Source organism: Pararge aegeria, chromosome Z (genome assembly GCF_905163445.1).
Source record: "Pararge aegeria chromosome Z, ilParAegt1.1, whole genome shotgun sequence".
Classification (NCBI taxonomy): Eukaryota; Metazoa; Arthropoda; class Insecta; order Lepidoptera; family Nymphalidae; genus Pararge; species Pararge aegeria.
In genome coordinates this window covers 5,114,670-5,130,691 of record NC_053208.1, presented here as the reverse complement: position 1 = coordinate 5,130,691, position 16,022 = coordinate 5,114,670, and the positions used below count along the sequence as shown (strand labels likewise).

At 37.2% G+C, this 16,022-nt stretch overlaps 1 protein-coding gene across 1 annotated transcript; it reads left to right on the top strand.

Moving 5' to 3' along the window:
• Window positions 1–5,087: 5,087 nt before the first annotated feature.
• Window positions 5,088–14,075, top strand: LOC120636501. The gene is made up of 2 exons (XM_039908006.1): window positions 5,088–6,099; window positions 13,479–14,075. Exons 1-2 carry the CDS (start codon window positions 5,161–5,163, stop codon window positions 13,953–13,955), a joined length of 1,416 nt encoding a protein of 471 aa, XP_039763940.1. The 5' UTR covers window positions 5,088–5,160; the 3' UTR covers window positions 13,956–14,075.
• Window positions 14,076–16,022: the final 1,947 nt, after the last annotated feature.

Below are 16,022 nucleotides of genomic sequence, written 5' to 3'. Positions count from 1 at the left end.
AAAAATCACTCGATGATAGAATTTTTATTTGGTGGATCAAAAGAGCCCTTCGATGTTTGTGGCGTAACTGAAGCAACAGTACATGCCGTATCATTATTTATTTTCAAATATCACTCATGACTGTAAGCCTATTCGTAATTAACCTCGGAGATATTAAGAAGCTGATAAATCGTTTATTGAAAATGTAGTATCACATCTGTTAACTGACGGATTAATAGAAAAAAGTAAATCACCATAGCTAGCACAGGTATATCTAATGCCGTATTAGATATACCTGTGCATAGAATGTAATCATAGAAAACGTCTAGTTATTGATTATTCTCAGACAATTCAAAAATATACCGAGTAAGATGCTTAACCTCTACCGAACATAGAAGAATTGGTAGCTAAAATATCTAAAAATAAGATTTTTAGCATTATTGATTTAAAAAGTGCACATCATCAAGTACTCTTTATGCTAAATGAAAAACAATATACTGCTTTTGAAGCCGTGGGAAATCTGTATCAGTTTAAAAGGATTCCATTTGGTGTAACTAACCCTCGGCGACTGATGTGGTAGTCCAACGGACACCTTGAAATATAAAATTCGGTTTATATCAGTTAATTTTTAAATTTGAGCGACGCCGCTTTTAGCACCTTTGTTTGGTGAGCTCGCGCGTCGGTCAGTGTGCGGCGGGCGGTTGTAGTGAGCGGGTGTGACCGTAACGGAAGGAAGGTGTCCACGAGACTACTACGTCAACAATAAGGTGTCTACTATACTACACCTTAGTAAAATGTTTATTTTATCATAGTGTCTGCTAAACAACCACGTCAGTAAATAAGTTTTAACGTTTTTTAATACGAATATCTTATTTTTAGATGTCTGATTCAAGTAACAATGCTAGGCCTAGTACTTTTACTCCAAAGAGAACATGAGTTTATTGATATTGATGATGAAGTTGAAGATCCTACTTTCGAGCCAGAAACCCAAAACTTTGATGAAGATGTCATTTCATATGAAGAAAATCCAGAACCAAACGTAGAAGCTCGCCAAGAACCTGCAACAATAGTTGAACGCCATATATCATCAGACGAAGTCACAAGAGCACTATACAGGTAAAAACTACTTTATTACCATTTAGAGGTCGTTGAAGTTCATCATTTATATGCCTCAGAAACCGGCCAAATATGGAATTAAAATACTATTGTTAGTAGATGCTCGTACATTCTACATTTATAACGCCTATATTTATCAAGGGAAGAATTCTGATGGCAAAGGCTTAACCGATACAGAGAAAAAAATGGCAATACCCACTCAGTCGGTTCTAAGGCTGGCAAAGGTAGTCGAAAACACCAACCGAAATATAACTGCTGAGAATTGGTTCAGCTCAATACCACTAGTGGAAACATTGCTGAAATGAGGACTAACTTACCTGGGTACTCTGAAAAAACTTTCTTGCCAAATAAAAACTGACAGATGGGAAGTTCGATGTATGGTTTTACAAAAGATGTTTCACTTTTATCATATGTGCCTAAACCTAATAAAGCCGTATTATTGATTTCTTCATCTCATCACATCCAAGAAACAGATCGCCTGTCCCTATTAACAAGGTCAGATGTATAAATTTGCCATTTTGTTTTTTTTTTTACAAATCGTCTTTAAAAGACCAAATCTTTCTATACGTGCAACAAAAAGTTCATTTTTCCGCTTAGTTTTTAAAATAGCCACGTTAACAATGTCGTAAATTTCATGACTGCCCGTTAACAACGATGCAGGTTACCTACCGACATATTCAGCGGGGCGTGGGGACCGCTAGCGCGTGCGGATGTACCATTACCGACAATGTTTTTGGATCGAGTGCACGCCGCGTGGTGGCGTGCTGGTTACTATATTGATTTATCAATTTCTTTTCATTATAAAAATAAAAATGTTTAGTAGATCAGCCCGTTTAGTAAAACTATAATAATAATAAATAAATATACTACGACACTACACACATCGCCACCTAGCCCCAAAGTAAGCGTAGCTTGTGTTATGGTTACTAAGATGACTGATGAATATTTTTATGAATTATATATACATAAATACTTAGTGTCTAAGCATACGGCAGTAAAGGAACGCAATAATAGACGTCGTGGGCTTCTATTGGTCCACGTACGGTTTTACGCCAAATACGTGGACGCAACTAACAACTTTGAATTGTATAACGCCATCTTGACTTATCGCTGTAAAAAAAAAACATTGTAACTAACACGCGAAGTAAAGCTCATACTTTAAATATTCGCTTTTTATTTACGAAAAACAAACGCAAACATAATTTTGGACCTTCGAAGCCGAATCAAAACACCACAACCTATTAGATTACGCGATTTGCGAAATAAATCGCATCGATACATCAGTGAAGAGGTCCAGGAGCTGTTGGCCGCGGACCACATCGGCGTTTCGGTACGGTCAAACCATCCACCAATTATCCGATCCTATCTTTACTTGTGTTATATGGTGTTATATATCTGATTTCAGTGATCCACTTAGTGCACTAGAATACTACGCGTAGAACACGTCGCATTCGCTTGGCAACGTGTTCGCTGCTACCATCAACCGTAAGTACACCTGGTTTTACAATCCTCCACAATGGCAAGTCGAGACAAATCTCCCCAATTAGGCCTTAGCGATGATAAATTGGAATTGGTAGTACGAGAATTTGTCAAGAAACGTGGCATCCTTAAAGACAGACTAACAAAATTTGCAAATTTCATTACCTGTTGTGATGAAAGTCAGGCATCTGCTCAGAATAAAATCGACCTTAAATTAAGAATCGATGGTGCCACGAATCTGTACCGTGATTTTAATAGCGTCCAATCAAAAATTGAAGAAACTGTTCGTGAGTGTGATTTTCACGAACAACTATCACAAAGGGAACAGTTCGAGGACTGCTATTATAGCACTATTTCTCAGGCAGAGCTTAAGTTGAATAGCAGTAGTAGTAGCAGTGAGGTCACTTCTTGTTCTAAATCATGCGCTAACAATCCGTTTAGATCTGTAAAATTACCAACCATAACGTTACCGTCCTTTGACGGGGCATACGAACACTGGCTGGAATTTCGTGATACGTTTTTATCTTTGGTTCACGACTCTAAAGAAATTAATAATATACAGAAATTCCACTATCTAAAATCGTCCTTGAAGGGCAGTGCGGAATTGGTTATAGACGCGTTAGAATTTACCTCCGACAATTATTCAATTGCATGGGAACTCTTATTAAACAGATATAACAATAGTAGACTACTAGTTCATAATCACATAAAAATAATATTTAACATTCAAGCATTAAGTAAGGAGTCTCCCACATTATTACGCACTCTTATCGATACAATTTTAAAGAATCTACGTGCGCTAAAAATTCTCGGTGAGCCAGTCGATACCTGGGACACGTTAATTATATTCATTATTGTGTCAAAACTAGACAAAATCACCGAGCGCGAGTGGGAACAGTTCAAGGGCACCTCATTAAATAATGATTCTAAGCTAAAAGTTAGTGACTTAATTAGCTTTCTTAAACACCGAGCGGATACGTTAGAAACATTGCAAGGTTCACACAATACACAAAATATAAAGTTTACAAAGGAGATAAAAAATAACTCAAAAGCAACCACAAGTTCTCACAAATGCAATGTTTCCACCAGTAAGCCGCACAATAGTCACTTCGCGCCTAAGAAATGTATTATGTGCAAACTTGATCACCGACTATACGCTTGTGAAAAATTTATTAACTCTAATTTGGAATCGAAGCTACAAATTATTCGCGACAATCAATTGTGTGAAAACTGCTTGCGTTATGCCAATCACACAATCGATTTTTGCAAACACGGAGTGTGTAGATTTTGCACGAAGAAGCACAATTCTATTATTTGTCCGCAAGCCCCCCAAGACGACTCTAAAAACAAAGCTAGTAGGTCTATAACGCTTCACTCGTCATTCGAAAACCAGCAACTGTTAATGAACTCGGGCGCAGTCCCTGCGGTTGTATCACTTCCTTCCGCGCACCTCAACCCCGCGGATCCGAGCATCTATGCAAACAATGCACACTTGCTAAATAAGCGCACACATCGATCATTACAACCGGTCTTATTGTCCACTGCGTTAATTGAGGTACGAAATCGACAAGATGCTTACCTACGAGCATATGCCTTGCTCGATAACGGTAGTGAGCGAAGTTTTATAAGCGAACCTTTTTGCAAATTGTTAGGGGTAGATATTAAACAGTCCACTCACGAAATTAGGGGTGTAGGTAACTCTGTGACGCAATGTACTAAATCGTGCGACATTGAGATAAAATCACGAGTTACTACTTACATCACCAAACTTCAATGTTTTGTGTTGAAGCAAATTACATCTACGTTGCCCGCTGTACACTATGAACGCACTAAGTTTTGTATTCCCAGTAGTGTACAGCTAGCAGACCCGCAGTTTCTTGATTCTAGAAAAATTGATATTCTGATAGGCGCAGATAAATTTTGGGATTTATTAAACAAAGGTAATATAAGGTTACCTAATGGGCCTTATTTACAAAAACGCAACTAGGCTGGGTAATATCGGGACCTATCCAATTGAATACTCATAATGATAGTATTATCCAGTGTAATTTTTCGCAATCTATAGATACGCAACTACGCCAATTCTGGGAAGTCGAAGAGCTGCCTAGGGATCGGGATACACGCACAGATGCTGAACGTGCCTGCGAAGACCTGTTCACTCGTACCACGACGCGGAATGGAGAGGGACGGTTTATTGTTAGGATACCATTAAAAGCATCACCCGACCTGTTAGGCGATTCATTTTCTCAAGCTGAACAACGATTTTTAGCTTTAGAAAAGCGGTTACAACGCGAACCCGCTTACAAAAAATTATACGCTGAATTTTTACATGAATACGAAAGCTTAGGTCATATGACGCGCATTACAACATACGGAAAACCTCACTACTTCTTGCCGCACAGAGGCGTCCTTCGCGACAGTCGGACGACGCCCGTCCGCGTTGTGTACGATGCCAGCGCGGTCTCCAGCACGGGCCTGAGCTATAACGATATACAGCTTGTAGGCCCTCCTATTCAAGGTGATTTAATTTCAATCCTTTTACGGTTTAGACATCATAGGTACGTTGCATGCGCGGACATTGAAAAAATGTATCGCCAATGCCTGGTACATGAAGAGCAGCGCGATCTCCAGCTGATTCTCTGGCGAGACGATCCGACACAGCCGCTTAGTATTTATCGCTTGAATACTGTTACCTATGGTACCGCGTCCGCGCCTTGCTTAAGTGTTCGTTGTTTAAAGCAACTAGCAAACGATTCTACGAACGCCGATGTTCGCAGAATAATAAACGAAGATTTTTACGTCGACGATATGATCACGGGCTCTGATAATAAATATAATTTAATGAAATTATGCGAAGAAACATCTACTACGCTACGATCTGGCTGCTTCCCACTTCGAAAGTGGATATTTAATTTTACGTGTAATGAATTCGAACCATTGATAAAAATACCTACAAGCACATCGCCACGCGCTTGTAAAAAACTAACGCTCAATGAAAACAGCAGTCATAAAACGTTAGGTATAGGCTGGCTTAATGACAGCGATGAATTTTATTTCAATACCGAGTTTGAATCCGATTGCAATCAAACTATAACAAAACGTAAAATATTATCATACGCATCACAAATTTTTGATCCCATAGGTATTTTAAGTCCCTTTATTTTGACAGCAAAAATGTTACTACAGCAATTATGGCTGTTGAAGTTAGAGTGGGATGACACTGTGCCTAACGATATCGCACGTCAGTGGAACCGGTTTCTTGCGTCTCTTCCGACACTCAAAACAATACGCGTACCTCGCTACGTTAAAGATATGTATGCTATGTATACAGAGATGCATATTTTTACCGATGCTTCGCAATTAGCTTACGGCGCGTGCATTTATATACGATCAATAAATACTAATAATCAAACGGCCACAGTACGATTACTTTGTTCCAAAGGCAAAGTTGCACCCCTGAAAACCACCAGTATCCCACGTTTGGAATTGCTAGGAGCCCTCGTGGGTGCACGACTGTATGATAAGGTTCGCAATTCCCTTCACCACAACTTTGATCATGTAATGTTCTGGACGGACTCCACAATCGTCTTAGGTTGGCTACGCATGCCACCAAGACTATTAAAACCTTTCGTTCATAATCGGACTATAGAAATTCACGACTTGACGAAGGAGCTTCCGTGGCGTCACGCAAGCGGAAGAGAGAACCCAGCCGACATCGTTTCGCGTGGGGTTTTTAGTCTCGAAGACCTCGCTTCCTCTGAGTTGTGGTGGGAAGGGCCAGCCTTTCTACGCGATAGTGAATTTGACTCTAAAAACGTACCTCCATTTTACACATATGAGGAACAGCCAAGTGACTTGCCTGAAACCAAGGGTACTGATGTGACAGCTCTTATAGCTCGTGATGGATCAAACTTCGAATATGGTTCTATAATTGATTTCGAACAATTTTCTCAGTTCAGCCGCTTAAGACGCTCCGTTGCATATGCTTTGAGGTTTATACATAATACGCGCAATAAATTGAATAGGCGGTCGAGTGTTTTTACTATCGATGAGCTGAGAGAAGCTGACAAATTGTTGACCAGGCTTTCTCAACTGGAATCGTTCCCAGTTGAGTACAAGTCAATAGCCAACAATCGCGCCCTAAAAAATAAACAAAATTTAAGCAAATTAAATTTGTTTATTGATAAAGATAAAATTCTGCGAGTCGGTGGTAGGCTGGACTATTCTTCGGAGTTTGATTACAACAAAAAACATCCTATGTTACTTTCAGGCAAACATCGCTTTACTCTTCTTCTTTTCCGACACGAACATAAAACATTGCTACACGCTGCCCCGCAGGCGCTTATATTTCACCTTCGTGAATCCTGGTGGCCTCTTGGCGGAAGAAATCTAGCCAGAAAGGTAGTTCACGATTGCGTTGTATGCAAGCGCCTGAGAGGTCGAACACTTACTCCTCTTATGGGAAATTTACCCAGTGAGAGAATCACACCCACTTTTCCTTTTTACCGTTGCGGCGTTGACTATTTAGCCGGCCCAGTACTCATTCTAAATAGGAAAGGCAAAGGTGCGACAACTACTAAAGCGTATATTTGTATATTCATTTGTTTAGTAACGCGCGCTGTACATTTAGAACTGGTTAGTGACCTAACTACTAAGGCCTACATGCTTACGCTAAATCGTTTAATTTCCCGTAGATCTAAGCCCTTATAGCCCAGTCATATTAGGTAAAAAAAGGGGTCAACCTCGGAATGAAAGATAATAAGCTGCAAATTGGTATGAACCTTTGTTTTGTCATTCTAAATGTTGTCTCAAAAGTCACAATCGTTATCGTGTCCGCGTCTTAAGATATTCAAGGTCAAAGGTCACAAAAATCGGTTTTTCGCGAATATCTGGCTTCCTATCGGTTGAATGAGATTTGCATTTATTATAAAAGTTGTAGGCTATAAAATTCCCTACAACTTTTGTTTAAACTTTTTTTTCATACGACCAACCGTTTTGAAGGTAGAGCGCGAAGTGCACATCGTACAGTCATATACGGCCTAATGCAAGGTCAAGCGTGGTTATCAGTACGTTATAAAGTCAATTATTTACTTGGAAATTATAATTATTAAACAATGCCTATTATTTATGTACTAACTATTAATTATTTATATTTAATTAAAGTAAGTAACTTGATTATTTATATATAATTATTCATATTTAACTATTTAAGTATAAAATATTATTAATTCTGGATTATATATTTTAGTTTTATTTTAAGTTAACACGACATTATATATCTTTTCTTTAAAACGCGTAAATTTCTCAATACTTATATACCTGGAAATACTTGTCCCTACCCTATGCCCTTTTCTATTCATTGCCGGGACAGATGTTCTATAGTATTCAAGGCCACTCTCTCCACTTTGTATGAGTCAAGATTATTCGTTAGTTTGAAATTGTACCGTTGCAACTACGGACGTACGGTTTTAAGAGCTATGGCTGATTTGTGTTTTATATGTGATAAGAAACTTTCAGAAGGTGTTTCTGTGAATGTCGTACGTGGTTTACAAACTTTAAAAACTGCAAGTATTGAAAGAAATGATGGACATATAGACTATTTAAATACTTTAAGTTCTGTAAATGTGCATTCCGAGTGTCGAAAAGTGTACACGAGTAAAAATGTTATTATTGCATCAAAACGACGCACAGATGAGAGTGAACCTTCAACGTCAAGTGCACCTCGTAAAAAACGAAATGAAGTCTTTGATTTTGGAAAGTTATGCTTATTTTGTGGCCAAGAAGCTGATGAAATAGCAGAAAAGAAAAAAAAATTAAAGTATAGACGGACAATAAGTAATGTAAGTACTCTTGCATTCAAAGACAACGTAATTAAGAGAGCAGAAGAACGAAACGATTCCTTAGGAGAATTAGTAAAGGAACGTATATATTACGAGTATGATTTGATCGCTGCTGAAGCAAAGTATCATACTATTTGCTATACCAACTTTTTAACCCGAGTACCATCTGCAGATAAAAAGCCTCGCCAAGATGATCAAGTCACTCAAGCAATGAAGGAGATTTTTTATTATATAGAAAATAATGAAGATTCTCAATTTACTTTGAAAGAACTTAAAGATGCCCCTACGGAATACATACCTGACGATAAGACAATTATTACAAAATTACAACAAAAGTATTTAACTGATATAATAATCACAAAAAAAATTGGATCATTTACAATTATATCTTTCCGTGATACACAGCTTAACGTATTATCAAAAGCTTGGTACGAAAATAAAAAAAGTACTCCTGTAGAAGAACGTCTACGGATTGTAGAAGCTGCTGCGGCTATTATTAGGGAAGACATCAGATCATCTGTAGTTGAAACAAAAACGTATCCACCTCCGAATAAAATGCTAGATTGTATTAATGAAGAAATACCAAAAACATTATCACATTTTTTGGAAGAAATGATATTAAAAAATAGAAAAGGACAAGTAGATCATTTAAAAACGAAATGCACATCTATTAGCCACGCAATAATGGCTTCGATACGAGAACGTTCATTTTCATCACAGCTACTGTTGGGCCTTTCCGTATTTCTTCACAGAAGATATGGGTCTAAAAAATTGTTGGATGTTTTATCATCTTTAGGATTTGCTGCATCATATAGTAATACCATACAGTATGAAGTTTCATCAGTTTACCATCCACAACCTCGTATTTTACCATCAGAGTCTGGTGCGTTGGTACAATATGTTGGAGACAATGCAGATATTAATGTCAGTACTCTTGACGGTAATAATACTCTTCACGTTATGGGAATGATAAAAATAATTACTCCGAAAGATGCTGTAATTTATGATGATCGCATAAAAAAATGTACAACTAAACCGAGTGCAAAAGAGTTAGCAGCAATATCACATGTATCTCTTTTAGCATATGAAAAGCCAGTTGTACCTGGGTACAGCAAGATTCAAGTCCAAAATCTACATGATGATCAAGTACTGATTGAAAAAAAATTTAATGCAGTTGATTTGTTGTGGTTATACGGAAAATGGAAGAATCTTTCACCGTTGCCAGGGTGGAATGGCTATCTTCAACAACTTACGAAAAATAATCAAAATTTTTCAGGTTCTTCTCAGGTTATATTTCTACCTTTCATTGATCATCCTGCCAGTAATTTAGACACAATTTATACAACTTTACATAGTGCTATAAATATTGCCAAGTCACATCAACAAAAAACGTGCATAATTACATTTGATCAGCCCCTGTACTCAAAAGCACGTGAAATGGTTGCTGCGTCAGATGCAAACTCAGACTTGTCTAAAACAGTTGTCAAACTTGGAGGATTTCATATGCTCATGTCTTTTCTTGGATGCATAGGACATGTAATGGACTGTAGTGGTCTCAAGGAAGCTTTAAGTAAAATATATGCTACAAATTCGGTCGACAAAATGTTGAATGGTCACGCTTATGCAAGAAGTATCAGAGGCCATATATTATTACGACTTGCATTATCAATAAAGATTTTTGAAGAGATGAAAATTGAAAATTGTGTGTTAGATGAGTTAATTGAACAGATAACTAGTCGCGATGTTTCCTACGAAGATGTTGAAGGATGTACGAGCAGCTCCAACTCGTTAATTGATCAATTTCAGGATAAACTAAAAGAATTAAAAGCTCGAGGTCCCACGGCACAGTTATGGGTGCAATATTTTGAAATGGTATCAATAGCCCTAGATTTCATTCGCGCTGAAAGGCTGGGACTTTTTCAAGAACATTTGGATGCAGTGCGAAAAATGCTGCCCTATTTTCATGCTGGTGGTCATTTCCTATATGCGAAATCAGCTCATTTGTATCTTCAAGATATGTTAAAACTTGAGGAGACAATGGATCAACAGGCTTTTGAGAACTTTAAAAACGGATTCTTTACTGTAAAACGAACAGAAAAATTCAATTCTGGTACATGGACAGACATGGTAATCGTCAAAGTCTGATGAAATCTATGAAGACAGAAGGAGGAGTATCTCGAGGCCGAAGTACACAAGAAAGTGTTCTATGTAAGTGGGTATATGCTATGTATGCCACGAATACAATTTGTGAAGAAATTGAACGGTTTTGTAACATTTCTTTAGATTCTGTGGACCAACATGTTGATGCTAGAGATTCACGAATAAAAAGGGATGATACTGATGTAAATGAACTGGTTGGTTGGTTTACGCTTCATAATCCCTTTCCAAATACGAATCAGTTGGTATCCTTAGCTTCAGGAATCGTTGGAAATGACCAAATTAATTGTCACCGAGCCCATGAAATCGGATTGCAATCTATGGTAAAGATAACTGGTTTGAACTTCAACGAAATAAAGTTAAAACGCGTCGATAAGGTTTTACCGCTTTCAGCCATTAACAAATCTGTCAAAATTAATGATTGTAAAGTTTCTATAGATCCAATGTTACTTTTCCAGAGAATAACTGTAAGCAAAAAATTTGAAAGTAATTTACAAGAATATCTTCAGTATGAACTAAGCCCGTATCCGACTTCTTTATTTGATAGTAATGGCATGAGAAAAACCACGAAAGCAACATTATATGACAATATGATGCCTGTCGTTATCGATCTTGATGAAAATAATGTAACATACATCATCGATGGTGGATTTCTTCTGCATCGCGTCGTATGGAGCAAAGACGATACTTTCTCTATTATTTTAAATAAGTACATTAAATATTTACAAACACATAATGGCTCAGCAATTGTTGTTGTATTTGACGGATATTCGGACTATAGTAAAAATATTAAAGCACTGGAACAACGAAGAAGAACTGCTGCACTTTCAAAATCATATGAAGTTTGTTTTGACGAAACAATGGTTGTGCCAATCAGTCAAGAAAATTTTTTATCAAATCGGTCTAATAAAAAAAAAATTATCGACATGCTTGTTGAAAAATTTAAAACTGTTAATATCACAACAAAACAAGCCAGAGATGATGCTGATGTTCTCATCATTGACACAGCTATTGCCTTATCTCCTATGATGACTGCTGTCATCATAGGAGAAGATATCGATTTGCTCGTTATTTTAATTGGACGTACTCAGTCACATCATCAGGAATTTTTTTTGAAAAAAGTTGGCAAAGGCAATGTCAAAACACAAATATATTCTACTAAAAGTTTTGACCAATATCCTCGTACTAAAAAGCACATTTTATTTTTACACGCATTCAGTGGCTGTGACACGACTTCTGCGCTATTTAAAAAAGGAAAAAAAACTGTTACTAGAGCATTGGAAAAAATTCCTGATTTAGATAAACTGGTGGAAGTATTTCAACAAGAAAACTACCCAAAACAAACATTATTAGAAAATGGAGTGCGCATCTTGTTGGCATTATATAATGCTCCAAAATCTGAGGACAACATTGATCATTTCCGCTACACGCAATTCATCAAATTTACAAAACTAAATAAACCTGTACAACTGTCAACACTTCCACCAACAAGTGTAGCAGCTCATCAACACATAAAACGTGTCTACTACCAGATTCAAACGTGGTTAGGGAAGGACTTAGAACCTCAAGAATGGGGCTGGATGCTTGAAAATGAAATCCTGGAGCCCATACGAACGTTATTACCTCCAGCACCAGCCGAACTACTAAACGTAATATTTTGCAATTGCAAAAATGGTTGTGGTTCCCGCTGTGGATGCAAAAAATCAGGGCTACAATGTTCTTTAGCTTGCGGCCAGTGCAACGGACAAGCTTGCCTCAACGCTTCACTGTATCCAAGTAATCCCGATGAAGAAAATACATATGATCCCGATATTCTGGAAGGTTTGGAGATGAACATGACAGATAATGAGGATGATGACAATGAATCGAACATTTTTGAGCGACAAGAAGAAGAAGAAGACGAAGAAGAAGAAGATAATTAGCTTCCATTTCCAATTTCATTACAATTAAAATCAACAAAGATACTTTTGATATTTGAACTCACATTTTGATAAATGTATATTATGCCGTATTTAATAATAAATAAAAATATGTGTAAAATATATACTCTTACTATCATTTTAACTTAAAATAAAACTAAAATATATAATCCAGAATTAATAATATTTTATACTTAAATAGTTAAATATGAATAATTATATATAAATAATCAAGTTACTTACTTTAATTAAATATAAATAATTAATAGTTAGTACATAAATAATAGGCATTGTTTAATAATTATAATTTCCAAGTAAATAATTGACTTTATAACGTACTGATAACCATAACTCACGCTTGACCTTGCATTAGGCCGTATATGACTGTACGATGTGCACTTCGCGCTCTACCTTCAAAACGGTTGGTCGTATGAAAAAAAAGGTTTAAACAAAAGTTGTAGGGAATTTTATAGCCTACAACTTTTATAATAAATGCAAATCTCATTTAACCGATAGGAAGCCAGATATTCGCGAAAAACCGATTTTTGTGACCTTTGACCTTGAATATCTTGAGACGCGGACACGATAACGATTGTGACTTTTGAGACAACATTTAGAATGACAAAACAAAGGTTCATACCAATTTGCAGCTTATTATCTTTCATTCCGAGGTGAAAGCCCTAATATGACTGGGCTATTAGAAATTTATTCCGACAATGGCCGAAATTTCGTCGGTCTTATGAACGAATTCACTAAATTTTTTGAACGATGTAGCTCAGAAATTATCGACTATGCTAATCAGCAACAAATAAAATTTAAATTCATCGTCCCTTACGCTGCTCATTTTGGAGGATTGTGGGAGGCAGGAGTACGGTCGTGTAAATACCACCTTCGTCGCGTGGTGGGTAATGCACATCTCACTTACGAAGAATTCAGCACGGTATTAACACAAGTTGAAGCAGTCCTTAATTCCCGACCTCTATCACAGATGTCATCCGATCCTAATGATTTACTCCCACTTAGCCCCGCTCACTTCCTGGTTGGCCGTCCGCTTACAGCGCCTGCCTGCGATAACCTGGTGGATACGCCTACTCACAAACTTGACCGATATCAACGAGTCGAACAAATTCGACAACATTTTTGGACTCGCTGGGCCAAAGAATATTTATCCGAGTTGCAGACGCGAACGAAGTGCAGGGAGAACACACAAGATCTCAAGCCCAATACGCTGGTCATCATCAAAGAGGACAATTTTCCTCCTTTAAGATGGCATCTTGGACGAGTCGTCAGAAACATACCGGGCAAGGACGGCGTAGCTAGAGTAGCTGAACTTCAAACAACTTCTGGACTAATAAGACGTGCTTATACCAAACTTTGCCCGTTGGTCGACCCGGACGAACACCAGACCCAAACGACCAGTGAGGCAGTTGGAAGCCAAGGGTTCCAAGGCCGGGGGCATGTCTAAGCATACGGCAGTAAAGGAACGCAATAAATGACGTCGTGGGCTTCTATTGGTCCACGTACGGTTTTACGCCAAATACGTGGACGCAACTAACAACTTTGAATTGTATAACGCCATCTTGACTTATCGCTGTAAAAAAAAAAACATTGTGACTAACACGCGAAGTAAAGCTCATACTTTAAATATTCGCTTTTTATTTACGAAAAACAAACGCAAACACTTAGAAAATACATATAAACACCCAGACACTGAAAAACACTTAATGCTCATCACACAAACATTTTCCAGTTGTGGGAATCGAACCCACGGCCTTGGACTCAGAAAGCAGGGTCGCTGTCCACTGCGCCAATCGGCCGTCAAACTAGGAAATGAACAATATAAAGGACAGTTATTAGAAAGTAAAAATAGTCCTGATAAAAATGTAATCATGTGAATACGAAGAATTAGGTATTTATGGTTATTTATTTTAACACTTATATAGCTCTTATCAATATCCTATATATTTTTGAATGATAGAATATTTAAAATACATAATCGTATCCATTTTTAAAAATATACCGAATATTTCAATAAAAATTGTAGGATGTGCCATATTCGACATTGTTATTTGTCCTTGTGAAATAAATTATATCGGTAGTACCAACTTGAATGGAATCGATATCAAGATAGAAATGTTGTGTTTAATCCCCACAGAGCTGCATTCAATTATAATGTGGCAATTGATTACAGTTCAGAGCAAATTGTTGCTATTGGACTAATGAATATTGTGTGTCCACATTGCAAGGCATTGAAATTCAAAAATGAAGCCCCTGGATTGTGTTGCGCCAGCGGCCAAGTCAAATTGACGCCATTGGTACCGCCACCAGAGCCACTACATTCATTGGTTTCTGGAATTGGCCAAGATTCTAATCATTTTTTGACTCATATCCAGCAGTACAATAATTGCTTTCAAATGACATCATTTGGGGCAACAAAAGTTATTCGAGACAATTTTATGCCTACTTTCAAAGTAAGTATAATGGCAAACATTTTTTTTAGTTTTACAACCATGTAGCTGGTGCAAAATATGTTGAGCCAGTAATTTGTTTATTTTGTAAACAATAAGTCAAATACATAATAATAGTCTATAATCCAATGACTTAATCAGCAACATTTTATAACAGGTTGTATTTCATAGTGGCATGAGCAAGGTATTCCAATACTTGGTAAAGCCTACTACCTAAAGCTGCAATGGAAGGCTGTTCAATGTCGAGGTTTAAAGTAGTTTTAATTTGAAAAAATGATGTAAAGTATTGTGGCAATATTTTGTGAGCCACATGTTGGTACAATTTGCTATACAATTGCCTATATACATATTAATATTCTTGCAGATTCAGGGTCAAATATATCATCGAACAGGTTCCTTATTGCCAATGCCTGATGAAGACTATAAATTTTTGCAAATATATTTTATGGGCAATTCAGCAAGAGAAGTCGATCAGCGTTGCGCACACAACAACTCAGTGAAAAGATCCATTGTGGAACAACTTCAAACATTTTTCCATCAACACAATGAATTAGTTGCATTATTCACAACTGCATTAGACCGCATGCCATCATATAATGACAAAATTGTCATCAGAGCCGATAAGGCGCCTGCAGGACAACATGCACGTTTTAATGCGCCAACAATTGATGAAGTGGCTATTGTTGTCGTGGGTGAAAATTTAGAAAACCGAGACATTGTTTTACATCGGCGGAACAATCAGCTTCAGCGTGTGTCTGAAACACATCAATCATATGATGCCTTACAATATCCTATCTTATTTTGGCAAGGTGAAGAATGCTATCATTTTTCAATGAAGATGATAAATCCAGTTACAGGTAAATTATTCACAATATGTTTACTACATTAAAATATATGTTTACTAACTTAAAATTTATATTATTAACACAAAAAATTGTTTACAGGTGCCGTTCAACCTTCAAATAAATGAAACTCCAACTTGCAACCTTTCGAGGAATTCTGCCATGGTCAAAGTGCTGCAGCAAACCAGATTGATCATTTGGGATGAATGCACGATAGTACGC

What these genes read in the sequence shown, in the direction of transcription:
- LOC120636501 (XM_039908006.1), top strand. Translation starts at nt 5,161, where the DNA reads ATGTATCGCCAATGCCTGGTACATGAAGAGCAGCGCGATCTCCAGCTG. An exon ending in GTGCACGACTGTATGATAAG is followed by an intron (nt 6,100 to 13,478) that starts GTTCGCAATTCC and finishes CCTCTATCACAG; the next exon opens with ATGTCATCCGATCCTAATGA.